Genomic DNA, 26,094 nt, shown 5'->3' with positions numbered 1-26,094 from the left:
TAGTGCTAAATACGGCTGCTAGAATCCTGAATAGAACCAACCAAATTTGATCATATTACTCCAGTGCTAGCCTCCCTACACTGGCTTCCTGTTAAGGCAAGGGCTGATTTCAAGGTTTTACTGCTAACCTACAAAGCATTACATGGGCTTGCTCCTACCTAATTCTCTGATTTGGTCCTGCCTTACATACCTACACGTACGCTACGGTCACAAGACACAGGTCTCGTAATTGTCCCTAGAATTTCTAAGCAAACAGCTGGAGGCAGGGATTTCTCCTATAGAGCTCAATTTTTATGGAATGGTCTGCCTACCCATGTGAGAGACGCAGACTCGCTCGGTCTCAACCTTTAAGTCTTTACTGAAGACTCATCTCTTCAGTGGGTCATATGATTGAGTGTAGTCTGGCCCAGAATTGTGAAGGTGAACGGAAAGGCTCTGGAGCAACGAACCGCCCTTGCTGTCTCCCCTCTTTCCACTGGGATTCTCTGCGTCTAACCCTATTACAGGGGCTGAGTCACTGGCTTACTGGTGCTCTTTCATGCCGTCCCTAAGAGGGATGCGTCACTTGAGTGGGTTGAGTCACTGATGTGATCTTCCTGTCTGGGTTGGCGTCCCCCCCTGGGTTGTGCCGTGGCGGAGATCTTTGTGGGCTATACTCTGCCTTGTCTCAGGATGGTAAATTGGTGGTTGAAGTTATCCCTCTAGTGGTTTGGGGGCTGTGCTTTGGCAAAGTGGGTGGGGTTATATCCTTCCTGTTTGGCCCTGTCCGGGGATATCATTGGATGGGGCCACAGTGTCTCCTGACCCCTCCTGTTTCAGCCACCAGTACATTTACATTTACATTTAAGTCATTTAGCAGACGCTCTTATCCAGAGCGACTTACAAATTGGTGCTTTCACCTTATGACATCCAGTGGAACAGCCACTTTACAATAGTGCATCTAGGTCTTTTAAGGGGGGGGGGAGGGAGGGGGGGGGGAGAAGGATTACTTTATCCTATCCTAGGTATTCCTTAAAGAGGTGGGGTTTCAGGTGTCAGTATTTATGCTGCAGTAGTTCATGTGTCGGGGGGCTAGGGTCAGTCAGTTATATCTGGAGTACTTCTCCTGTCTTATCCGGTGTCCTGTGTGAATTTAAGTATGCTCTCTCTAATTCTCACTTTTTCTCTTTCTTTCTCTCTCAGAAGGACCTGAGCCCTAGGACCATGCCTCAGGACTACCCGGCATGATGACTCCTTGCTGTCCCCAGTCTACCTGGCCGTGGGAATCCTGACCTATTCACCGGAAGTGCTACCTGTCCCAGACCTGTTGTTTTCAAATCTCTAGAGACAGCAGGAGTGGTAGAGATACTCTTAATGATTGGCTATGAAAAGCCAACTGACATTTACTCCTGAGGTTCTGATTGCTGCACCCTCGACTACTGTGATTATATTTGACCATGCTGGTCATTTATGAACATTTGAACATCTTGGCCATGTTCTGTTATAATCTCCACCCGGCACAGCCAGAAGAGGACTGGCCACCCCTCATAGCCTGGTTCCTCTCTAGGTTTCTTCCTAGGTTTTGGCCACCGTCTTTCTACACCTGCATTGCTTGGTGTTTGGGGTTTTAGGCTGGGTTGTTTCTGTACAGCACTTTGAGATATCAGCTGATGTACGAAAGGCTATATAAATACATTTGATTTGATATTTTCAATACAACAGCATACTAATCAGAAACCATTGGATTTTTTGTTGTTGTTGGATTTTTTTTTATATACAACTGCTCTGTATAGCCAACATGAACCTGCATGACATGAGCCTTCCTAGCACTCTGTCCCAGCTTGGATAAAAAGTCAAAACAGTCTAATAATGCCAAATAACACAGTCAGTCCACCCTCAAAACACTAGCTTACTAGGGATGATTTAATTATGCAGTGTGGCCTACTTTATATAGCTGTCACATCCTGATCTGTTTCACCTGTCTTTGTGATTGTCTCCACCCCCAGGTGTCGCCCATCTTCCCCATTATCCCCTGTGTATTTATACCCGTGTTCTCTATTTGTCTGTTGCCAGTTCATTTTGTTTCGTCAAGCCTACCGATGTTTTTCCCTCTGTTCCTGTCTCTCGATTGTACTTGTTTTCTAGCTTTCCCGGTTTTGACCATTTCTGCCTGCCCTGACCCTGAGCCTGTCTGCCGTTCTGTACCTTAGCCCCACCTATCTGGATTACTGACCCCTGCCTGCCCTGACCCTGAGCCTGCCTGCCGTTCTGTACCTTAGCCCCACCTATCTGGATTACTGACCCCTGCCTGCCCTGACCCTGAGCCTGCCTGCCGTTCTGTACCTTAGCCCCACCTATCTGGATTACTGACCTCTGCCTGCCCTTGACCTGTCTTTTGCCTGCCGCTGTTGGATGAATAAACTGTTGTTACTTCGACGTTGTCTGCATCTGGGTCTACGTGATAATAGCTATATATAGTATTTAACTGCTATTTAGCTGCTATTATAAACCGTTTATAAAAAACAACACATAAAAAAGCCTAACAATGAGGAAAAAAGTAGTTGGCTAGAGGATAAATTGAGCCAATATTTATTGTTGAAATAAGCAGGTTTTGTCTGGCAAATAACTTACACAAATGAGCTGCAATCAAGGTAAATTGAAAGTAAAGAAATTGAATGAACTCGAACTTGAGAGACTGACCACGGCCTGTAGGTCCGACTGCTTTCTATAGGCATACTAAGTATTGCCAACCCAGACATTCTTTCCTGAGACATTGTGCATTACATCTAACCTTATATATTATATACAGTTGAAGTCGGTAGTTTACAGACACCTTAGCCAAATACATTTAAACTCAGTTTTTCACAATGTCTGACATTTAATCCTAGTAAAATGTCCTATCTTAGGTCAGTTAGGATCACCACTTTATTTTAAGAATGTGAAATGTCGGAATAATAGTAGAGAGAATGATTTATTTCAGCTTTTAATTATTTCATCACATTCCCAGTGGGTCAGAGGTTTACATACACTCAGTATTTGGTAGCATTGCCTTTAAACTGTTTTCCTTTAAGTCAAACATTTTGGGTAGCTTCCCACAATAAGTTGGGTGAATTTTGGCCAATTCCTCCTGATAGAACTGGTGTAACTGAGTCAGGTTTGTAGGCCTCCTTGCTCACACAGGCTTTTTCAGTTCTGCCCACAAATGTTCTATAGGATTGAGGTCAGGGCTTTGTGATGGCCACTCCAATACCTTGACTTTGTTGTCCTTCAGCTATTTTGCCACAACTTTGGAAGTATGCTTGGGGTCATTGTCCATTTCAAAGACCAATTTGCGACCAAGCTTTAACTTTCTGATTGATGTCTTGAGATGTTGCTTCAATATAACCACATAATTTTCCTTCCTCATGACACCATCTATTTTCTGAAGTGCACCAGTCCCTCCTGCAGCAAAGCACCCCCACAACATGATGCTGCCACTCCCGTGCTTCATGGTTGGCATGGTGTTCTTCGGCTTGCAAGCATCCCCCTTTTTCATATGGTCATTATGGCCAAACAGTTCTATTTTTGTTTCATCAGACCAGAGGACATTTCTCCAAAAAGTATGATCCTTGTCCCCATGTGCAGTTGCAAACTGTAGTCTGGCTTTTTTGGAGCAGTGGCTTCTTCCTTGCTGAGCGACCTCTCAGGTTATGTCCATATAGGACTTGTTTGACGGTGGATATAGATACTTTTGTACCTGTTTCCTCCAGCATCTTCAGAAGGTCCTTTGCTGTTGTTCTGGGATTGATTTGCACTTTTCGCACCAAAGTACATTCATCTCTAGGAGACAGAACACGCACTATTGTTTGTACAGATGAACGGGGTACCTTCAGGCGTTTGGAAATTGCTCCCAAGGATGAACCAGACTTGTGGAGGTCTACAATTCCTTTTCTGAGGTCTTGATTTCTTTTGATTTTCCCATGATGTCAAGCAAAGAGCCACTGAGTTTGAAGGTAGGCCTTGAAATATTTCCACAGGTACACCTCCAATTGACTCAAATGATGTCAATTAGCCTATCAGAAGCTTCTAAAGCCATGACATCATTTTCTGTAATTTTCCAAGCTGTTTAAAGGCACAGTCAACTTAGTGTATGTAAACCTCTGACCCACTGGAATTGTGATACAGTGAATTATAAGCAAATTAATCTTTCCGTCAACAGTCGCTGGAAGAATTACTTGTGTCATGCACAAAGTAGATGTCCTAAGTGACTTGCCAAAACTATAGTTTGTTGACATGAAATGTGTGGAGTGGTTGAAAAACGAGATATAATTACTCCAACCTAAGTGTATGTAAACTTCCGACTTCAACTGTATATATTATTATACACTGCTCAAAAAGGGAACACTTAAACAACACAATGTAACTCCAAGTCAATCACACTTCTGTGAAATCAAACTGTCCACGTAGGAAGCAACACTGATTGACAATAAATTTCACATGCTGTTGTGCAAATGGAATAGACAACATTTAGCAAGACACCCCCAATAAAGGAGTGGTTCTGCAGGTGGGGACCACAGGCCACTTCTCAGTTCCTATACTTCCTGGCTGATGTTTTGGTCACTTTTGAATGCTGGCGGTGCTTTCACTCTAGTGGTAGCATAAGACGGGGTCTACAACCCACACAAGTGTTTCAGGTAGTGCAGCTCATCCAGGATGGCACATCAATGCGAGATGTGGCAAGAAGGGTTGCTGTGTCTGTCAGCGTAGTGTCCAGAGCATAGAGGCGCTACCAGGAGACAGGCCAGTACATCAGGAGACGTAGAGGAGGCCGTAGGAGGGCAACAACCCAGCAGCATGACCGCTACTTCCGCCTTTGTGCAAGGAGGAGCAGGAGGAGCACTGCCAGAGCCCTGAAAAATGACCTCCAGCAGGCCACAAATGTGCATGTGTCTGCTCAAACGGTCAGAAACAGCCTCCATGAGGGTGGTATGAGGGCCCGACGTCCACAGGTGGGGGTTGTGCTTACAGCCCAACTCCGTGCAGGACGTTTGGCATTTGCCAGAGAACACCAAGATTGGCAAATTCGCCACTGGCACCCTGTGCTCTTCACAGATGAAAGCAGGTTCACACTGAGCACATGTGGCAGATGTGACAGTTTGGAGACGCCGTGGAGAACGTTCTGCTGCCTGCAACATCCTCCAGGATGACCGGTTTGGCAGTGGGTCAGTCATGGTGTGGGGTGGCATTTCTTTGGGGGGCCGCACAGCCCTCCATGTGCTCGCCAGAGGTAGCCTGAATGCCATTAGGTACCGAGATGAGATCCTCAGACCCCTTGAGAGACTATATGCTGGTGTGGTTGGCCCTGGGTTCCTCCTAATGCAAGACAATGCTAGACCTCATGTGGCTGGAGTGTGTCAGCAGTTCCTGCAAGAGGAAGGCATTGATGCTATGGACTGGCCCGCCCGTTCCCCAGGCCTGAATCCAATTGAGCACATCTGGGACATCATGTCTTGCTCCATCCACCAACGCCACGTTGCACCACAGACTGTCCAGGAGTTGGCGGCTGCTTTAGTCCAGGTCTGGGAGGAGATCCCTCAGGAGACCCTCCGCCACCTCATCAGGAGCATGCCCAGGCACTGTAGGGAGGTCATACAGGCACGTGGAGGCCACACATACTACTGAGCCTCATTTTGACTTGTTTTAAGGACATTACATCAAAGTTGGATCAGCCTGTAGTGTGGTTTTCCACTTTAATTTTGAGTGTGACTCCAAATCCAGACCTCCATGGGTTGATAAATTTGAGTTCCATTGATAATTTTGTGTGATTTTGTTGTCAGCACATTCAACTATGTAAAGAAAAAAGTATTTAATAAGAATATTTAATTCATCCAGATCTAGGATGTGTTATTTTAGTGTTCCCTTTATTTTGAGCAGTGTATATAAAAAATATACAATTTGGCCTCCCGGGTGGCGCAGTGGTCTAAGGCACTGTATCGCAGTGCCAGCTGTGCCATCAGAGACTCTGGGTTCGAGCCCAGGCTCTGTCGCAGCCGGCCGCGACCGGGAGGTCCATGGGGCTAGCGTCGTCCGGGTTAGGGAGGGTTTGGCTGGTAGGGATATCTTTGTCTCATCGTGCACCAGCGTAGCGTGCACCAGCGACTCCTGTGGCGGGCCGTGCACAGTGCGCGCTGACCAGGTCAGCGGTGTTTCCTCCGACACATTGGTGCGGCTGGCTTCCGGGTTGGATGCGCGCTGTGTTAAGAAGCAGTGTGGCTTGGTTGGGTTGTGTTTTGGAGGACGCATGGCTCTCGACCTTCGTCTCTCCCAAGCCCGTACGGGAGTTGTTGCGATGAGACAAGATAGTAACTACTAACAATTGGATACCATGAAGTTGGGGAGAAAAAGGGGGAAGAATTCAACAACAAAAAATATATGTATATATACAATTTAAACTTAGTTTTGAATGATGAATGCCAAGATATACCAGAGATAAGGGACTGTTGATATTGCAACCAGAGCTTCCTATAGCCTACAGTTAATCTCTTTCCGTAAAGTGTTGAGGCCAGCAATTAAAGAGAATTAGAGGCTCAATTAAATATTTTGCAGAACTGCTGTATTTGAAGCACCACTCCCTTCTGCCCAGTTTCTCTGATGTTGCTATGGCAATCAAGCTGTTTTGAACCATTCCGGTAACTATTGCTGCTGCGGAGAGATTGGTTTTTAAATTAAAACTTAATAAAGAACTACCTAAGAAGCACTATGCGCTTTGAACACCTGAGTAAGCTCCATTCATTGCCCTGGCACCGTCTTAGCCTTGACCACAGCATTTGTTCACTGACATGCCCTTACATTCAATTAGTTCAATAGTACATTTTTCAAGGCCTGAGGCACATTCTTGAAGCCCAAGAAACAAAAATGTAGCTTCCTAGTGTATATGGAAAAGGTTTATGCATACATTTTTGCAGGGTTACTGTCAAAATGATTGATTAAATGTAAAAAAAACTATTTGTCAATGACGGGTGCATGGGCCCCCAGAGCTCGTGCCCCACCCCCCCCGACCGCCTTGCGAGGCTGTCCGGTACGCTAGTGGTTTCCAGATCTATCTTTCTCTCTCTTTCTCTCCTCCTCTACTAGTCTTGAAGCCTATTGTTATTCCAAAAAGCCATCTAACGAATGCTTGCGCTTCACTCCGTGACTGACGATCCAGACAATGTTATACAATCTAGGGAGATCTGATGCTATGCTTTAGGGCTTCCTTTGGAGCATACACAAATCCAGGGACACATGCACACATATTCAAAATCACACAGCCCTACCCCGCCCGTCCCCTCCCTGTGCTTCCTCAGTGTTGCAGTGGCGTACCGTTACAGGGGCGTCCGTCGGTCAGTGAGTAGCCCAGGTTGGCCATCTCCTGCTGGGCTCGAAGGGAAGCCTTCCAGCGGGGGTCTGGTCTGTCCACAGCCAGCTCATGGAAGCTGTTGGACTGCAGGATCTGGGTGGTGGCGTAGGGTGTGGCCTGTAAGCCCCGTGCTGGGCTGCTGTAACCAGCTTTGCCTGTGAAGTCTATGCTGCTGTAGATGGCGCCGTCAGACAGCATGGTACCCGTCTTCTCACCCACTCCGGAGGGTAGCACATCTGAGATGAGAGATTAGGAAACAGACAGATGCATGAAGAGATAAAGTGGCCATCTTTAAGGTCAGCGTGTAACACATTAGCACTCCCTGCTCCAGCGGTAGGCTCCCTGTGTTAGTTCAACTGACCAACAATCGAGCTGAGATGAATCAAAGTGATTAGCTAGCAGGATAATTATCACGTCGCCATGCAATGCCCTGTAGGGGCCCGGCACTGTGTCCGAGGGAAAGGGCCCATCACACAGGGCTGACCTTCAGCTCTACCCACAGGGGCTCGTGGCCGCTCATCAGCCTGGTGGGAGCTAAATGAGCTACAGGAAAATGGCACCAATACACACATACTATCTCTCCATCTCAAACGCCCACACAAAAAGAAACACACACTGCCACAAGCAAATAATCTAGTTTACAAGCGTGTTTAATCCAATCATGCATAGACAGAAGAAACACACACACACACGCTCTCATTAAAGTTTGTGTCAGTTTTTTGAAGCCAATAGTGATGAGATAGGTAGCGTGATCCAGAGAGACTGAGAGTCCGAAGTGTGTGTGACGGCCTGTCAGTGTGCCTGCTGAGGGATACCCTCCACACTGAATAATGCATGGAGCTCATACATGTATTCACTGCCTCTCACTCTGGGCACATGACCTCTGACCTCTGGTCTCACTGTGGGACTGTGGTGGTGCCGTGGCATAGCGTGACACCATGGTCAGCTGGGACGGTCTGGGTCAGCCCTCTATCAACCTCCATTCTCTAATTCCCTGGGTTTGGTTCTGTTTGACCAGGGGTGATACCTATGTTTTCTTACCTCCACGACCAAAGTTACCCCGGTCCTTGGGACCTCCCAGGCCCCCGTTGGCCGGCAGGCTGGTGGAGGGCCAGGAGTCAGCCAACCAGGGGAATCCTGGGTCACCGGCTTTCAGTAGACCAGGACGACTATTTTTGGAGATAAAGACAGAAGAGGGACGGAGAAGAATGAGAGAGAGGTGAGGGAGAGAGAGGTGAGGGAGAGAGAGGTGAGAGAGAGAGGTGAGAGAGAGAGAGGTGAGGGAGAGAGAGGTGAGGGAGAGAGAGGTGAGGGCGAGAGAGGTGAGGGAGAGAGAGGAGAGGGCGAGAGAGGTGAGGGAGAGAGGAGAGGGCAAGAGAGATGAGGGAGAGTGAGGTGAGGGAGAGAGAGGTGAGGGAGAGAGAGGTGAGAGAGAGAGAGGTGAGGGAGAGAGAGGTGAGGGAGAGAGAGGAGAGGGCGAGAGAGGTGAGGGAGAGAGAGGTGAGGGAGAGAGAGGTGAGAGAGAGAGAGGTGAGGGAGAGAAAGGTGAGGGAGAGAGAGGTGAGAGAGAGAGAGGTGAGGGAGAGAGAGGTGAGGGAGAGAGAGGTGAGGGAGAGAGAGGTGAGGGAGAGAGAGGTGAGGGAGAGAGAGGTGAGAGAGAGAGAGGTGAGGGAGAGAGAGGTGAGGGAGAGAGAGGTGAGGGAGAGAGAGATTGTTATTAGGAAAACATCTGGTTCCGTCTGAATCCCAGCAATATTATTCATTTTCTCACATGATGTTATACCGACTGATTCAACAACAAATTGCTGTGAAACCTCACTCAGCATATCTGCTCCTCTGGAGCAGCCTGGAGCAGAGGCAACAATGAACAAACAGAGAGACATAAAAAACTGACAAGTCTATAAATCAGTGCTGGGCTTTAGCGCCCCTAACACCCCCTAGAGAAACGGACCAGGACTAAACGCACAGACATTAAATCCCTTTTAGAGCCCAGCACTACAGACATTTACATTTTACATTTTGAATCATAGAGGGCCTTCTGGCGGATAGCCTGCCAGCACGGGGTGGTGGGGTAGCGTCTCCATAGCAACACACACGACAAAGCTCATAGGCTGTTTTGGTGAAACCACCCCTCTCATATTGCACAGGAAATTGGCAATTTCACTCCAATGCCTGAAATAAATACAGAATCGTTTTTTTATTTTGTTACTAGGAGAAAAAAAAAGATTTTTCTAAACGGTATATCTGTGCTATTAACTATTACCGTACATAGCTGTTGGTGTGTACAGAGGCTTCAGTCACAAGGCTCACGTGCCTTTGTTTGCATTTGGTTAATTAATGCAGAAGTCCACAAATGCATTTCCCTTTAAGCCAGGTGTGCCATGTGCCCAGGGAATTGCATACATCTGACTTGTGATGGCTTAAAATGTGTTAAAACATAAGAGCAATTTCCATATAACATCACAAAGGCATGTTCCCACAAATGTACAGACACACATATCCAATAACATGCACGCATGCACACACACACACACACACACACACACACACACACACACACACACACACACACACACACACACACACGTGGGCTCAGGCAACAAAACACAGTTTATTTTTAGCTTATTTTTTGGCTGCATTTGTATCAGCTCTGGGCTGGATCTGCCTGTTCAGGTGTGACAAAGGAGAGAAAGAGAGGAGAGAAAAAAAGGACAAGAAAGCAGAGAGAAGGAAAGAGAGAGGGAGAGGAAGAGCCTGATCCCCTAGCCCCTGGGGGAGCTCTCTTCATATTCTCACAGAGTCAGTGCCCAGTGATTTTCACCCAGTGATATTCAGAGCTAGGCTACGCATCTCTGTGCTCTGTCAGGCAGATCAGACTAGAGTTGCAGTAGACGACAGGGATACTCTACATTCCTATACTGCAGTGTCTGTCTGCCTGCTTGGGGTTCAGTGGAACTGGGGAGTATCCTCTCCAGCCCCACTCCCTTGGGTCATTATCTCTTTACATCGTTACATATGCTTGCATTCTGGAGGCGTGCCGTCAGCAGTGCCTCTCCCCGCGTGTCGACAGGCAAATTCATCACCCCCCCCCCCTGGCAACGCCGCCACCAGCCCCGCTGCACAGATGAACGAGCCAATAAAAAAACCTGCTCTGCCCGCATTAATTGTTTCTGATAATTTCCCGGGAGTGATTGATGACTCAATCAATCGATACATCAACGCACGTGTTGCGCCAGGATGAATAAGCGGGGGGAGTTTTGGAACATGTAAGGAGTTCATTCATCATAACGGATCTATTCTTCTTCCTATGAATCTGTACCCTCCGCGAAGGTTGATCATTCCACACTGATATGTTCTATCATCACACCATCATCCCATGTTGTTCCACAAGGGATGGATCTACACTTCTAATGTTTTTTTTGTTGTCACTGTAATCAAAGCCCATGCCATTACGATGTGTTGAGTGACTTAATAAGGACTTTGTTTGTCCTCACCTTCCATTTTCAATCAGTCCTCTGTCTCGTTGAAACGTCACTGTGGTCCAACCAGAGAGAGAGATGGCAGGGAGCAGAGTGAGAGAGGAGGAAGAATTTTAATCAGACGAGTGCTCTGAAAAACATTGAATGTGTTTCAAGCTGGTATATGTTTGGGGGGAAATATTTTCTAGTGCTACAGTCCAACATCCAAATTAAGGTGAGAAGACAAGGACAAATGGCCAATACCTGCACGGGTAAAGGTGAAGGACTGAACTGCAACAAAACAAGACAGAGATAGTGTGTGTTAAAAGCCTGTCGACACTGTAGACAAAGTCGATGCAACGTCAGCATAAACAAACATGAACGCAACCACAGAGATACAAAACAAAGGTGCAACACCATCCGTTGGACAATGGTAGACACATCTGGTTGAGGAAAAATGTGACAGGGAGTATGGAGATTGGCTGGGTGAGAGATACAAAGCAGGCGGCAAAAAGAAGACAAACATTGAACTGCTTATTGAAAATGAATTTGCTCTGAGGAGAGGAGGGATCATAGGAGAGCTTTTGAATAAAGCAAAGCCCTATAATTCGGTAATCACTATGGTTTCCTCCCCAGCCCCTGAAGCACGGTGATCGCAAACCAAATAATGACAATAGTCTACAGCTAAAATCACCCCTGGAAGGCCAAACGAAAAATTGCATACCTAAATCTGGAGAATGCATTTATGGCTAATGTGCGAACGACATGGGTCACGGTCCCATAATGTAAGGAAATGTGAATTACTTATTTCAAATGAGTGTATTTGAGTTTTATGGTGCAGGCTTGATGGGATTGTGTTCACAGCTGATGCACATAGGTGCACAATGGATTAAAGCAAAGAAGACTTATTTCTGTCTGAGCTGAATATCTCCTTTATTCTGCATTAAATGATACACCATCTGGACAAAACAGCTCTGTCTCTCACCTGGGATTCCACTAACTCACCCTAGACACATCGTCTAAGGCAGTTGGGAGAGCTAGTCTACACTGCAATGTTTCTGTGTAGTGGTTTTGATCAGTGTTGATATTACTCAGGCCCGTATCCATAATAGTATAGTGGTTCTGACCTGCGTAGTTGCTGAGGCCCTTCCTCTTCTTCCTCCTCCAGTAGAGCCAGGCGCTGAAGCCCATGAGGACGATCCAGCAGGCCCCTCCCAGCCCAGCGATGAAGGCCGGCTGTTTCACCACGTCTGAGATGCTGTTGTTGCCCTCCGCCCCCGTGATCACATCACGCAGCTCTGCACCTGGGGACAGACAGCAGGGGACAGGAGACACTATAGGAGATCTATATTTAATGATAGTTAATATCAAAATCTACTATATGATCTGAAAACAAGAAATTCTATAAGAAAGGTACAATCCCGTTACAGCTGTTTACTAGGGTAAAAACAACACTATAGATAAACAATATCAAATTAAAAACCCACACCATTGAGAGCATAAAACTGCAATATGTCGGCAGAGAGTTAATCAATTCAGCAGTGCTCTCATCAATTTGAACTCCGAGACGGGAGATTGACAGAGCAGCTCAGACAGAGTTTGATTTTGTGCTGCAGCTACTGTGCTGTGAAATTAGATTCACAGTCTCCAGCGGGAGCAGGAGCCCCAGCCCCAGTCATTAAGCCTCAGTCCACAGGCCTCTGTTTGCCTTTCTGTGGCCATTGAGGATATTTTCCCCACACATCAGTCAAAAGTCACGGATGAAGAGCATTTGGCCTGGCTCTGCTATTGATTTTAGGCCTATCCTTCAGCTGTTTGATAAGATGTGATAGGCTGATAAGCCCACCCCAATAACACTGTCTACTTTGTTAGCGTTGGCCGCGCAGATATCGAGAAGGATTATTGATATGGCTAACAGCACTCGCCACACTGTTACTGGACACTACACTAAATGAAATGCTATTGATTTCCTGATAGATCACTATGAATGGAGCCTGCCTTACAGAACTCAGTGAACCTTCAGCTTCCAGCAGTACACATGTGATCTCCGACAATGCACAATTTTCTTTTTTCTCCAAGCGTGATAAATTGATCAATCATTTTTCCAGACCCACTGTCTGTGAGTCAGATTAGGGTTCCCTGTTATTATGTGAGTTGCCTCAGACCCTGTGTGTGTTACCTATGACGATGGGCTGGGGCTCGCTCTTCACCCCCACTCCGGTGCTGGTGCCTGCCGCCACCTCCACACGGTACTGCACCCCCGCCTGCAGACCCGCCACCACCACGGAACGGATGGCCGCATCCACTGTCTTATTCACATGGAAACGTGTCTCGTTCGCCAGGCACCAGATCTAACACACACACACACGGCGACAGGCATTTGTGGGGAGAGGCAGTTGATACCGAATGTCTTGTAATATCAATGTGTGTATACAATACACACACAGTGAAGCTTTATTTTCTCAACATATAGAATACAGATTGCCGCTGCCTACCTTGTACTCCTGGATGATGCCGTTCTGGTGCTCTGCGGGAGGGGGGTCCCAGGACACGCTGATGGAGGTGCTGTTATGGTTCCCCACTGTCAGCACTGTCACCTGCTGAGGAGGAGCGCTGGGCGCTGCATGGGGAGGCACAACAAAACACATCACCACATCACCACATCTTCACATTCCAATAGAGAACTGCTGCAGCCTGCTGTCCGCCAGAGCATAACAGAGAGCACTGCCTTGATTTATATTTAAAGAGTACTTCAATGTGGAAGGCTTTCTCTGTAGCAGAAGCAAGAAAGAATTTGGAGAGCCACCACAACATACAGAAATAATGACTGCACTCTTCACACTACCTCTTTATCTTTCTCTCTCCAACCTTCCTCCCTTACTTAAGTCTGTCTTTGAATCATTCCTTTTCCTTGCTGAGTAGCAGTACCAGAGGTCTCTTGGTGCCTTCGTAGGTTGCTTTAAAAAAAAAAACTTTATTCAACTAGGCAAGTCAGTTAAGAACAAATTCTTGTTTACAATGACGGCCTAGGAACAGTGGGCTAACTACCTTGTTCAGGGGCAGAATGACCTTGTCAGCTCGGGGAGTCGATCTAGCAACCTTTCGGTTACTGGCCCAGCGCTCTAACCACTAGGTTACCTGCCGCCCCAAAAAGTTTAGGGGAATCTACTATAACAATCCATCTAGTTGAACAGGAAGTTACAACCTCTAATGCCAAACAATATTATGGTCTGTTGAACTTCCAAGGCCCAATCACTCTTCATTGCCTGGTGAAATGCCATGCAGTCTTTACTAAACATACCAATAAGCGAGTCATTGTGCCCTTCCAAAACAGAGCAGAGCAGACTGGCACGTGTACCCCAGAGTAAAGTATGGGTCTGTGATGAAGGGCTCGAGCCCAGCGACTGATACTGCCTCCGTATTAATGGATCACCCCCATCACACACAGTCACACGTTAGCGCTCGAGATGCTAAAGCACCACATTATGCATATCTGAGCTAAATGAAAGCTCTCCATCGTGGTGTACAGTAACGAATGAGATGCTAATAAGCCCATTAGTTGTGTGATGTATCGCTGGCAGAAATGTGACCTGCTGCGTGCCACGTGGCGTGCCAAGTGACACTTCGGTGACCCCGTGTCCAATCGTTTTAGATCGACAAAACACTGCTGATCCCCAGTGTGGGCTGACAGACCGCTCATACCAGTCACCTTCAAAGGCCGTATAGAGGATTCAAACAGCTTGGAGACACCTGCAGGCTAACAGCATGGCTATGGGACAACTTAACACATAGACCTATTGTTTCTGTAGTGCTGGATGTTTAGTAGTCATTCATTCAGAACACTACAGCAGCTTAATCCTCTGAACTACCATCTCTGTATTCCCAATGCACAACTCATTTAAATCTGATTGATTGGTTGGGTTAGCTCAGAACTAAACTCAGTTGAGAAGCCATACATTTTGAAATGATACATTATACAGTCAGTGGAAGATTCATGTGAATCAGCTATTGTGTCTCAGTGAAATGTGGTTAGCCAGGTGGGACGTTGCACAACAGTCTCACTTACCAGCTGGCCTCTGAGCCACCTGGCTACCGTGGATACAGTAGATTTCTCCAGAAGGACCCTAGGTCTGGAGAGAACTGGATACACGGACTGAACATGCCCAGAGCGTTACACTTGGATAACAACTCCTGTGTGGGCCTAATTGGGTTAATGGACACAAGAAATAAAATGCAGCCTGAACGCTGCTGGCCCCAATTAATCAACCACTCACAGAGGGCTGAATCTTAACTTGAGATGCCAATGTAAGTTGAGCTTCTGTTCAAATCGCTGACTGACATCAATGTTTGATTTACTGTAAGTGAACATTTGATTTATGCATGTGTATGAAGTAGAGGTGGAGAGGGAGCAAGTGAGAGAGAGAAAGAAAGAACGACAGAAAAAACGACAGAAAGAGAGAAAGAAAGGGAGGTAAACATCTTAAAGTCACAATGTAAATGTTGCATGCGACAGGGGCAGGCGATGTGACAGCAGGGGTCCAGAGAGAGCAGAGACAGGAACAGGGAGAGGCACAGAAAGATGTTTGAGCTGGTGTCACAGGAGACAGGCCCCCCCACAGACTCACAGGCCTGTCATAACCCCCCTACAGAGCTGAGATGTCTGGGAGATCTGCCACAGGGAGGATGTCACCCTAATACTCAGTGTTTGTGTGTCTTCTCTTTAGTTTTCTTACGTTTGTTTGCAGAGAGTGTGTTTGTGGGTGTGTACAATTATATTCTGTATCAGCTTCAAGGTATTCGGCCATTACCAGATGTAGCATTGATGTAAAATAATTTCAAACGTTTTTGACAAAGTGAAAATAATACCTCCTACAGAGATGGCAATGTCTTTTTGTTGCATCACTACACATATTGAGTTGGTAATGGTCCTTTACCTTCCTCCAAGGTGCGTGCTGTCATTGATTCACTGTCTGCTCCCTGGAACTCGTTGAAGTACGGGCGGACTTTTATCTCATAGACAACGCCCTTCTTCAGGGCAGACAGCGCCACGTCTCTCTCAGACGGAACCTTGAGGTCCTGCACCTGCCAGGCCCCAGGGGAGGGCAGACCTGACGTCTGCCTGTACAGAACACGATAGCCCTGGATAAACTGGGAAGGGTTCTCCACCTGAGGGAGAGAAAATGAGAGAGAGAGAAAGAGGGTAGGAAGAGGAATTTATTATGTATATTGTGGATTTTGAAAGGGATTTTTCAATAACTAGAGTAATGTTACAAGAACCCTATCGACTTTGAGTCATAGTAACTACTTACTTCCCATTTAAATACAGCACATGCCGACCAAACCATCAAAAGAGAGAGCTACAAAGCTCTTACATTTGACCCCGACAGAGTGGATTAAAACCATGCAGTATCCTTTCCGGTAAACAAATCCCGTTACTATGGCGGGGGAAAGTTGCAGTGGCGGGGTCTGGGGAGGGAGTGTGCAACATAACTCACAGTAATGACTTGTTAACAGGGGCAGAAGCAAGCGAAAAGCTTTTACAGGGCAAATAAAGCAGCTGTTTACCCTCAGCCCAGTCCAAATAAATCATGCCGACGCGCTGCCAACGCTCAGCCTCCACGGGTGCCTGTTTGCATTTCATTAACGAAATGATTCGTGAATGTAAAAGCTTTATGAAGAAACCTTAGGGAGACCCCCCCCGCCCGCGCTCCCTTTCCCTCCCTCCCTCCCTTACCTGTTAGAACTGACTGATCCAGCTAGCTAGATGCAGCCATAGTGGGAGTAAATACCATAAACAAGTGAATTCTGTTGACTTTTCCCTTGTTTTATAGGACAGGTATACTAGGGAATGGTAGGACAACAAAAGTATGTGTGAAGAAGAAAACACCAAGCTAATTCTGGGATTTAATCTAACCTGTGTTACAATGTCATTTCATACTAGTAATATTATCATGTAGCTAATTGAAGATGATCGAAGTATCTCTATGTGATTTCGCAAGAGTGGCATTTTTGATGGTTCACTTTAATGTTTGATCTCGTATAGTATTGGTGCCCCATTTGGAAGAACCCAGATTCCTAATAATGTCAAAACATCAAGGCACCGGTGCGTACAGAGCCGAAGCATATGGAGAGTGTGCATGTGAGTCCACCTGGCCGTGCTGCTGCTCCAGTTTCAACTGTTCTGCCTTATTATTATTCGACCATGCTGGTCATTTATGAACATTTTAACATCTTGGCCATGTTCTGTTATAATCTCCACCCAGCACAGCCAGAAGAGGACTGGCCACCCCACATATGCTCTCTCTAATTCTCTTTCTTTCTCTCTCTCGGAGGACCTGAGCCCTAGGACCATGCCCCAGGACTACCTGACATGATGACTCCTTGCTGTCCCCAGTCCACCTGACCGTGCTGCTACTCCAGTTTTAACTGTTCTGCCTTATTATTATACGACCATGCTGGTCATTTATGAACATTTGAACATCTTGGCCATGTTCTGTTATAATCTCCACCCGGCACAGCCAGAAGAGGACTGGCCTCCCCACATAGCCTGGTTCCTCTCTAGGTTTCTTCCTAGGTTTTGGCCTTTCTAGGGAGTTTTTCCTAGCCACCGTGCTTCTACACCTGCATTGCTTGCTGTTTGGGGTTTTAGGCTGGGTTTCTGTACAGCACTTTGAGATATCAGCTGATGTACGAAGGGCTATATAAATACATTTGATTTGATTTGATTTGAGGATGTGCGTGTGCAAGAGTATGTATGTGTGAAATAGAAGAGCCTCTGTCATTAAGCAGGGCTCTCCAGAAGGTAGATGGGACACCTTGCCAAGAGGAAAGATGAATAACCTCCAGATAAAGAGCTGAATGCAAAGAGCTTCTTAAAGAGAGAATGCAACATGTTGCTGCTAACGGTGATCTATTCGTCTCGGTGAGAATCATTTGTCTTAATTCTTGCGTCAACCCAAATTATCACAGATTGATGCAACACCAGCTGTCCCTGGACTCCACGTCCACCCATCTCAGAAGTTGTCTCTCTCTGTATGTGTGTGTGTGTGTGTGTGTGTGTGTGTGTGTGTGTGTGTGTGTGTGAAGCCTGGAAAGACTAGCTAAGCTGTCTCTGTTCCTGAACGATCCTAATGCTGTCCTCCAGCCAGCCTGGAAAACAAGGTTCATCTCTCTCGCTATTCAGCTCTTGAGATTCTGCACTTCCTGATTCAGTGAGAATAACAACTCACCACAAAGACAAAGCACACTGGTTCATATCAAACCCCCTCATACAAGTTCCTCCATTCCTACATTGTTCCTACATTGCGTCATACATGGTAAATAAATGAATCATTGGGCTCTGCAAGTCAAAATGTTTACGCTTTATGCAGTGAGCCGTCTTACAGGTGCTCCGAACTATCAACAAACTAACAACTGCACCTCTGTTGACATGCAACAACAAAATACAATCGTAAGTAATCCAAACAGTTGTACTCACGGTCCATGTGACCTGGACAGAGGTAGAGCTGATGACCACAGGGTTATGCATGCTGGCCACTACATCACCCAGCTCCTTCTGGACACGACGATGGTCAACACCCTGGACTGGAGGACTGATGTCTGAGAGAGAGCGAGAGAGAGAGAGAGAGAGAGAGAGAGAGAGAGAGAGAGAGAGAGAGAGAGAGACAGAGAGAGAGAGAGAGAGAGAGAGAGAGGTGCTATTAAATATTGCCATCGAACCCGTTTGAAATGTCATGTTGGCATGGAGCACATTCTATTTGGTACCTTGTGTGCGGACAGGCTCAGACATGGGGCTGGGGTCTCCGAGACCCTGGGCGTTGACCGCTCTGATCAGGAACAGGTAGACCGTGTTCGGTCGCAGGTCTTTGACCGTGAACTGTGTGGTCTTCACGTGGTCAGCCACAGTCTGCCAGCTGTTGCTGACCAGCTGACTGCTCACAGAGAACCGCGGAGAGGAAGAGCGTTAGTGAGCCCAGCCAAGGGAAGCTTTTACAGTAATAGCTCTCCATAGCTACAGTCCTATTGTTTTCTCTTGGCTAATTTGCCTAGCACCATCAAGACACTGCACAGCTGGTCTGAAACCAAACTTAAACACGGAGTCAAATAGGCCCTGATCAACCTTCTTGGACTGCACATGATTCTCGTATGCAGACTATTCTGCACAATTCCTGGGATTGTTGTGCTTGCCCTGGATGTGGCAGTGACCCATATGCCCACATAAACGAATACATCTGTCATTGCTCTGAAATGTTGGGGTCATTTAGTGAGGCTTTGCTAGGGGATACTGTTCCCAGACGTACCCAAAGGCCTCGATGACGTAGGAAGTGACCGGTGAGCCCTCCTCAGGCCCAGGTTCCCATGACAACGAGACACTGCTCTTGGTGACATCAGTGACCTCTGGCTTAGACGGAGGCCCTGGGAGGGCACTGGCATTGTGGGACATAGAGTCTGTGAGGTCACTGGACTCTGAGAGGGAGGAAAGGAGAAGAAGCTCTATCAAAATGAATCAAACCGAAAGAGGCAGATTGAAGGAGAAAGGTGCATTAGAAATGGTGGAACTCGTTTAGTGCGTTTGGCTTCAATCAATGATGGGTAGAAGGGACAGTAAATCAAGATGTTACTGTACCTCTAACATCCAGGAAGGCACTCCATGAGGTCTCCCCACTTGAGCTGGTGGCAACACAGGTGTACAGCCCAGAGTCAGACAGCTGAGGAGGACAGAGGGGAACAAAGAGACAATCACAACCTACACTGACCAGCCAGTTAAACGATTCAATTATTTCACATTTCATAAAAAATAATTAAAAAACATCCATCCATTAAAATGGTCATACAACTGACCAACCAAATATTAGGCTGAGGAACAGATCAATCAACACCTCACAAACAAAGGTTTTTGTATGTTCATTGATATATGTCTTCCTTCTTGATAGTAGTGATATTGTTTGGTAGTGAATCTCCGCTATGGAAAGAGCTCGGCAGCCAGAAGTACACAAAAAATGCATTAACCTCCATTGGCCTGACTCACTCCCAGGGAGAGAGGGAGTGGGTGTGAATGAGAAGACAGAGTGGGGGAAGATGAAAAAAGAGCCCTGGAAGTGCTGACGTTAATTTTCTTAATACATTTAATTTAGTACTAGTCAGCCCCCCACATCCTCAGCCCCATCATCATCAATACAGACACAGTGAAACAGAGACATGATAATCTATTTAACGCTGGCCGCTTTAACACTGGGGAACAATGACAGCTGGCCTCCCCCTTGCTCTCTCTCTCTCCCTCGTTCCCTCTCTCCCTGTCTCTCCTCTCCCTCGCTTTCTTGAACCCTCTTCCCTCTTCCCTTTCTCGCTCTATTTTTGATTTATTTCCCCTCACTCCCTCCCCTCCCCTCCCCTTCTCTCTGTCTCCTTATTTCACTTCCTCCGTTTTCATAACCACGTCTCCCTAAGGTTTATTAAATCAACCCAGAGGACTGCAGCTTTGGCCAGTCTAATGGATATTCCAATGAGATTTGGGAAATAAAGGGGAGTGTGTGAATGTGTGTGTGTGTAGACATCTTACACACACTTTGATGGTAGTGATATGCTGCTGTACATGGTTACACTCCCACTCCCCACATCACTGTCCATGAGTTAGAGCATCTCTAACCGTTGCCCAGGAGACTGGCTCTAAACGACAGCTTTAAATGACATACAAATCAATACCCTCTATTCATCTTCAAAAGCAACATGACTGCACTTGTCCATTTGAATTACATCCAACTGACATCAGATGAGAAGTGTTCTATCTTCTCTCTCAAAAAACAATATGACACACACACACACACACACACACACACACACACACACACACACAGAGACACACACACACACACACAGAGACACACATGCGGAGTGACAATCACACAAACCTTAACAGCCTGCCTTTCAGAACAGAGAGAAACCCTGAAGAACAGGCAGTGTATTGAAAAGAGGGCAAGGAAAGTAGAGAAGCCGAAAGGGAAAAGAGATGAAGCCACCGTGGCAGGAAGACTCAAGGCCAAATCAATCATGAGTGAACACAGTGTGGAGTGTGGAGGAAAGGCTTGCTGCTGTGACTAGGTGTATTGTGTTTGTACACCATCAGTCCTACAGTGAGGGGGGAAAGTATTTCATCCCCTGCTGATTTTGTATGTTTGCCCACTGACAAAGAAATGATCAGTCTATCATTTTAATGGTAGGTTTATTTGAACAGTGAGAGACAGAATAACAACAAAAAAATCCAGAAAAATGCATGTCAAAAATGTTATAAATTGATTTGCATTTTAATGAGGGAAATAAGTATTTGACCCCTCTGCAAAACATGATTTAGTACTTGGTGGCAAAACCCTTGTTGGCAATCACAGAGGTCAGACGTTTCTTGTAGTTGGCCACCAGGTTTGCACACATCTCAGGAGGGATTTTGTCCCACTCCTCTTTGCAGATCTTCTCCAGGTCATTAAGGTTTCGAGGCTGACGTTTGGCAACTCAAACCTTCACCTCCCTCCACAGATTTTCTATGGGATTAAGGTCAGGGGACCTTAATGTGCTTCTTCTTGAGCCACTCCTTTGTTGCCTTGGCTGTGTGTTTTGGGTCATTGTCATGCTGGAATACCCATCCATGACAAATTTTCAATGCCCTGACTGAGGGAAGGAGGTTCTCACCCACGATTTGACGGAACATGGCCCCGTCCATCGTCCCTTTGATGCGGAGAAGTTGTCCTGTCCCCTTAGCAGAAAAACACCCCCAAAGCATAATGTTTCCACCTCCATGTTTGATGGTGGGGATGGTGTTCTTGGGGTCATAGGCAGCATTCCTCCTCCTCCAAACACGGCGAGTTGAGTTGATGCCAAAGCGCTCCATTTTGGTCTCATCTGACCACAACACTTTCACCCAGTTGTCCTCTGAATCATTCAGATGTTCATTGGCAAACTTCAGACGGGCATGTATATGTGCTTTCTTGAGCAGGGGGACCTTGCGGGTGCTGCAAGATTTCAGTCCTGTTACCAATTGTTTTCTTGGTGACTATGGTCCCAGCTTCCTTGAGATCATTAACAAGATCCTCCCGTGTAGTTCTGGGCTGAGCCCCAGGCCGAGGGAGATTGACAGGTCTTTTATGTTTCTTCCATTTGCGAATATTCGCAGCAACGGTTGTCACCTTCTCACCAAGTTGCTTGGCGATGGTCTTGTAGCCCATTCCAACCTTGTGTAGGTCTACAATCTTGTCCCTGACATCCTTGGAGAGCTCTTTGGTCTTGGCCATGGTGGAGAGTTTGGAATCTGATTGATTGATTGCTTCTATGGACAGGTGTCTTTTATACAGGTAACAAACTGAGATTAGAAGCACTCCCTTTAAGAGTGTGCTCCTAATCTCAGCTCGTTACCTGTGTAAAAGACACCTGGGAGCCAGAAATCTTTCTGATTGAGAGGGGGTCAAATACTAATTTCCCTCATTGAAATGCAAATCAATTTATAACATTTTTGACATGCGTTTTTTCTGGATTTTTGTTGTTGTTATTCTGTCTCTCATTGTTCAAATAAACCTACCATTAAAATTATAGACTGATCATTTCTTTGTCATTGGGCAAACGTACAAAATCAGCAGGGGATCAAATACTTATTTCCTCTCACTTTATAAACCCACCCTAGTGCTCTGGATCTGCAGGCTGCCAGGCTCCAACAGGGCCATGCGAGGATCCTTCCCCAGCAGACTGAGGCCGTCCTTCAGCCAGGTGACGGTGGGCTCCGGGTCCCCTGACGCCTGGCACCTCAGCAGGGCCACACCCCCCACAGCCTGCGTCTGGTTGGATGGGCCCTGCCGGATGATAGGCGGGGGTCGGTCTTTAGAGGCTGGAGAAAAATAAGGAATCAGAAATCATGATCAGGAATTTACAATGAAACACAAACAATGAATTATAGTTTTGTGCTATATATGTAATTGTTTTTTGACCCCATTAGTGAATTTACCACTGGAGACCCAAGGTCTTCTTGATGTATTTGTTGTGATAGGGGGTACCTGTTTTGGGGGTCGTATGCAGGTTTCTGATAGTGCGTGCTCATGGCACCACATCACACCGTAGCACTCTAATTACAAGGTGTGGATTAACGATGGCTCGCCTACGGGGCTAATTACCCTGCCTTCTTTCACAACCCATTTTAACACATTCACACCCTCCCTCCCTCCCAATCGCCCCTCCTCTCCTATGACAAAACACTGCTTAGAATGAACACGCCAACCACAAGAGAAATGCATCTCCTTAATGCTCTTATATGCATGCTGTCATTCACTGGGCAGCCTCCGCATTTCAGGGGTGTTCAATCTTGTCACGTTTTTAAAATATCCTCCTTATCAGTGCTGTTAGTCTCAACTCAGACAGAGTATTTGCAGCAGGTTCTAGAGCTCCTATTTCCTATCACACCTCCTTCCGACTCAGAGGAACACAGCAACTCAACCAAGCAGACGCCAGCCTTTTCCTCTCCCCACTCTATATGCATCTGCTAAATGGCATTTATATATATATATATATATATATCATATTATTATACATTGCATGTGTTATCATTGCCAGCACCTCATTGTATGATTAATTGTACAACGGATATAGACGCTATTAATTGACTGTGATCAGATGCAATAGCAAAAGATTACTCCTTTCTTGCATCATTTTTCACACTCAACCACCTGATCATTCCTTCACTCCCCCGTACAGTATACAGCGACACTATTTGCATGCTGATCTATCTTTTCCGACTCGCAGGGCAAGGCTCGTTTTCTTTCCCCCAAAAAAATCCTTGAGCAGATGCTAATTCAATAATATGTGTGAGAGGGAGCCAATAAATGAATGGAGAGAGAGACAGAAAGAGACAGAGAAACAGAGAGAGAGACAGAAAGAGACAGAGAAACAGAGAGAGAGACAGAAAGAGACAGAGAAACAGAGAGAGAGACAGAAAGAGACAGAGAAACAGAGAGAGAGACAGAAAGAGACAGAGAAACAGAGAGAGAGACAGAAAGAGACAGAGAAACAGAGAGAGAGAGACAGAAAGAGACAGAGAAACAGAGAGAGAGACAGAAAGAGACAGAGAAAAGGACAGTGACAGAGAAACAGAGAGAGAGACAGAAAGAGACAGAGAAAAGGACAGTGACAGAGAAACAGAGAGAGAGACAGAAAGAGACAGAGAAAAGGACAGTGACAGAGAAACAGAGAGAGAGACAGAAAGAGACAGAGAAAAGGACAGTGACAGAGAAACAGAGAGAGAGACAGAAAGAGACAGAGAAAAGGACAGTGACAGAGAAACAGAGAGAGAGACAGAAAGAGACAGAGAAAAGGACAGTGACAGAGAAACAGAGAGAGAGACAGAGAGAGACAGAGAAAAGGACAGTGACAGAGAAACAGAGAGAGAGACAGAAAGAGACAGAGAAAAGGACAGTGACAGAGAAACAGAGAGAGAGACAGAAAGAGACAGAGAAAAGGACAGTGACAGAGAAACAGAGAGAGAGACAGAAAGAGACAGAGAAAAGGACAGTGACAGAGAAACAGAGAGAGAGACAGAAAGAGACAGAGAAAAGGACAGTGACAGAGAAACAGAGAGAGAGACAGAGAGAGACAGAGAAAAGGACAGTGACAGAGAAACAGAGAGAGAGACAGAAAGAGACAGAGAAAAGGACAGTGACAGAGAAACAGAGAGAGAGACAGAAAGAGACAGAGAAACAGAGAGAGAGACAGAGAGAGAAAGAGAAAAGGACAGTGACAGAGAAACAGAGAGAGAGACAGAGAGAGACAGAGAAAAGGACAGTGACAGAGAAACAGAGAGAGAGACAGAAAGAGACAGAGAAAAGGACAGTGACAGAGAAACAGAGAGAGAGACAGAAAGAGACAGAGAAAAGGACAGTGACAGAGAAACAGAGAGAGAGACAGAAAGAGACAGAGAAAAGGACAGTGACAGAGAAACAGAGAGAGAGACAGAGAGAGACAGAGAAAAGGACAGTGACAGAGAAACAGAGAGAGAGACAGAAAGAGACAGAGAAAAGGACAGTGACAGAGAAACAGAGAGAGAGACAGAAAGAGACAGAGAAAAGGACAGTGACAGAGAAACAGAGAGAGAGACAGAAAGAGACAGAGAAAAGGACAGTGACAGAGAAACAGAGAGAGAGACAGAAAGAGACAGAGAAACAGAGAGAGAGACAGAAAGAGACAGAGAAAAGGACAGTGACAGAGAAACAGAGAGAGAGACAGAAAGAGACAGAGAAAAGGACAGTGACAGAGAAACAGAGAGAGAGACAGAAAGAGACAGAGAAAAGGACAGTGACAGAGAAACAGAGAGAGAGACAGAAAGAGACAGAGAAAAGGACAGTGACAGAGAAACAGAGAGAGAGACAGAAAGAGACAGAGAAACAGAGAGAGAGACAGAAAGAGACAGAGAAAAGGACAGTGACAGAGAAACAGAGAGAGAGACAGAAAGAGACAGAGAAAAGGACAGTGACAGAGAAACAGAGAGAGAGACAGAAAGAGACAGAGAAAAGGACAGTGACAGAGAAACAGAGAGAGAGACAGAAAGAGACAGAGAAACAGAGAGAGAGACAGAAAGAGACAGAGAAAAGGACAGTGACAGAGAAACAGAGAGAGAGACAGAAAGAGACAGAGAAAGGACAGTGACAGAGAAACAGAGAGAGAGACAGAAAGAGACAGAGAAAAAAGGACAGTGACAGAGAAACAGAGAGAGAGACAGAAAGAGACAGAGAAACAGAGAGAGAGACAGAAAGAGACAGAGAAACAGAGAGAGAGACAGAAAGAGACAGAGAAACAGAGAGAGAGACAGAAAGAGACAGAGAAAAGGACAGTGACAGAGAAGCAGAGAGAGAGAGACAGAAAGAGACAGAGAAAAGGACAGTGACAGAGAAACAGAGAGAGAGACAGAAAGAGACAGAGAAAAGGACAGTGACAGAGAAACAGAGAGAGAGACAGAAAGAGACAGAGAAAAGGACAGTGACAGAGAAACAGAGAGAGAGACAGAAAGAGACAGAGAAAAGGACAGTGACAGAGAAACAGAGAGAGAGACAGAAAGAGACAGAGAAACAGAGAGGGAGACAGAAAGAGACAGAGAAAAGGACAGTGACAGAGAAACAGAGAGAGAGACAGAAAGAGACAGAGAAACAGAGAGGGAGACAGAAAGAGACAGAGAAAAGAACAGTGACAGAGAAACAGAGAGAGAGACAGAAAGAGACAGAGAAACAGAGAGGGAGAGAGAAAGAGACAGAGAAAAGG

At 46.2% G+C, this 26,094-nt stretch overlaps 1 protein-coding gene across 3 annotated transcripts in view; it reads right to left on the bottom strand.

Moving 5' to 3' along the window:
* Positions 1-26,094, bottom strand: part of LOC115135704 (roundabout homolog 2-like) — a 263,498-nt gene that overhangs the window by 17,323 nt on the left and 220,081 nt on the right. For all 3 annotated transcript variants that reach the window (XM_065023620.1, XM_065023621.1, XM_029670682.2), the window contains 13 exons: positions 22,476-22,681; positions 19,442-19,523; positions 19,116-19,281; positions 18,580-18,746; positions 18,293-18,414; positions 15,750-15,981; positions 13,311-13,435; positions 12,995-13,166; positions 11,943-12,119; positions 11,080-11,106; positions 10,852-10,891; positions 8,399-8,526; positions 7,321-7,593 (listed from right to left, as the gene is read on the bottom strand). In XM_065023620.1, coding sequence (XP_064879692.1) covers positions 7,321-7,593; positions 8,399-8,526; positions 10,852-10,891; positions 11,080-11,106; positions 11,943-12,119; positions 12,995-13,166; positions 13,311-13,435; positions 15,750-15,981; positions 18,293-18,414; positions 18,580-18,746; positions 19,116-19,281; positions 19,442-19,523; positions 22,476-22,681 — 1,917 coding nt within the window. The remainder of the gene's footprint in view (positions 1-7,320; positions 7,594-8,398; positions 8,527-10,851; positions 10,892-11,079; positions 11,107-11,942; positions 12,120-12,994; positions 13,167-13,310; positions 13,436-15,749; positions 15,982-18,292; positions 18,415-18,579; positions 18,747-19,115; positions 19,282-19,441; positions 19,524-22,475; positions 22,682-26,094) is intronic.

This window comes from Oncorhynchus nerka, linkage group LG10 (assembly GCF_034236695.1).
Source record: "Oncorhynchus nerka isolate Pitt River linkage group LG10, Oner_Uvic_2.0, whole genome shotgun sequence".
In the NCBI taxonomy this organism is placed as follows: Eukaryota; Metazoa; Chordata; class Actinopteri; order Salmoniformes; family Salmonidae; genus Oncorhynchus; species Oncorhynchus nerka.
The sequence above is the reverse complement of the archived record's forward strand: the minus strand, read 5'-3'. Positions and strand labels throughout refer to the sequence as shown.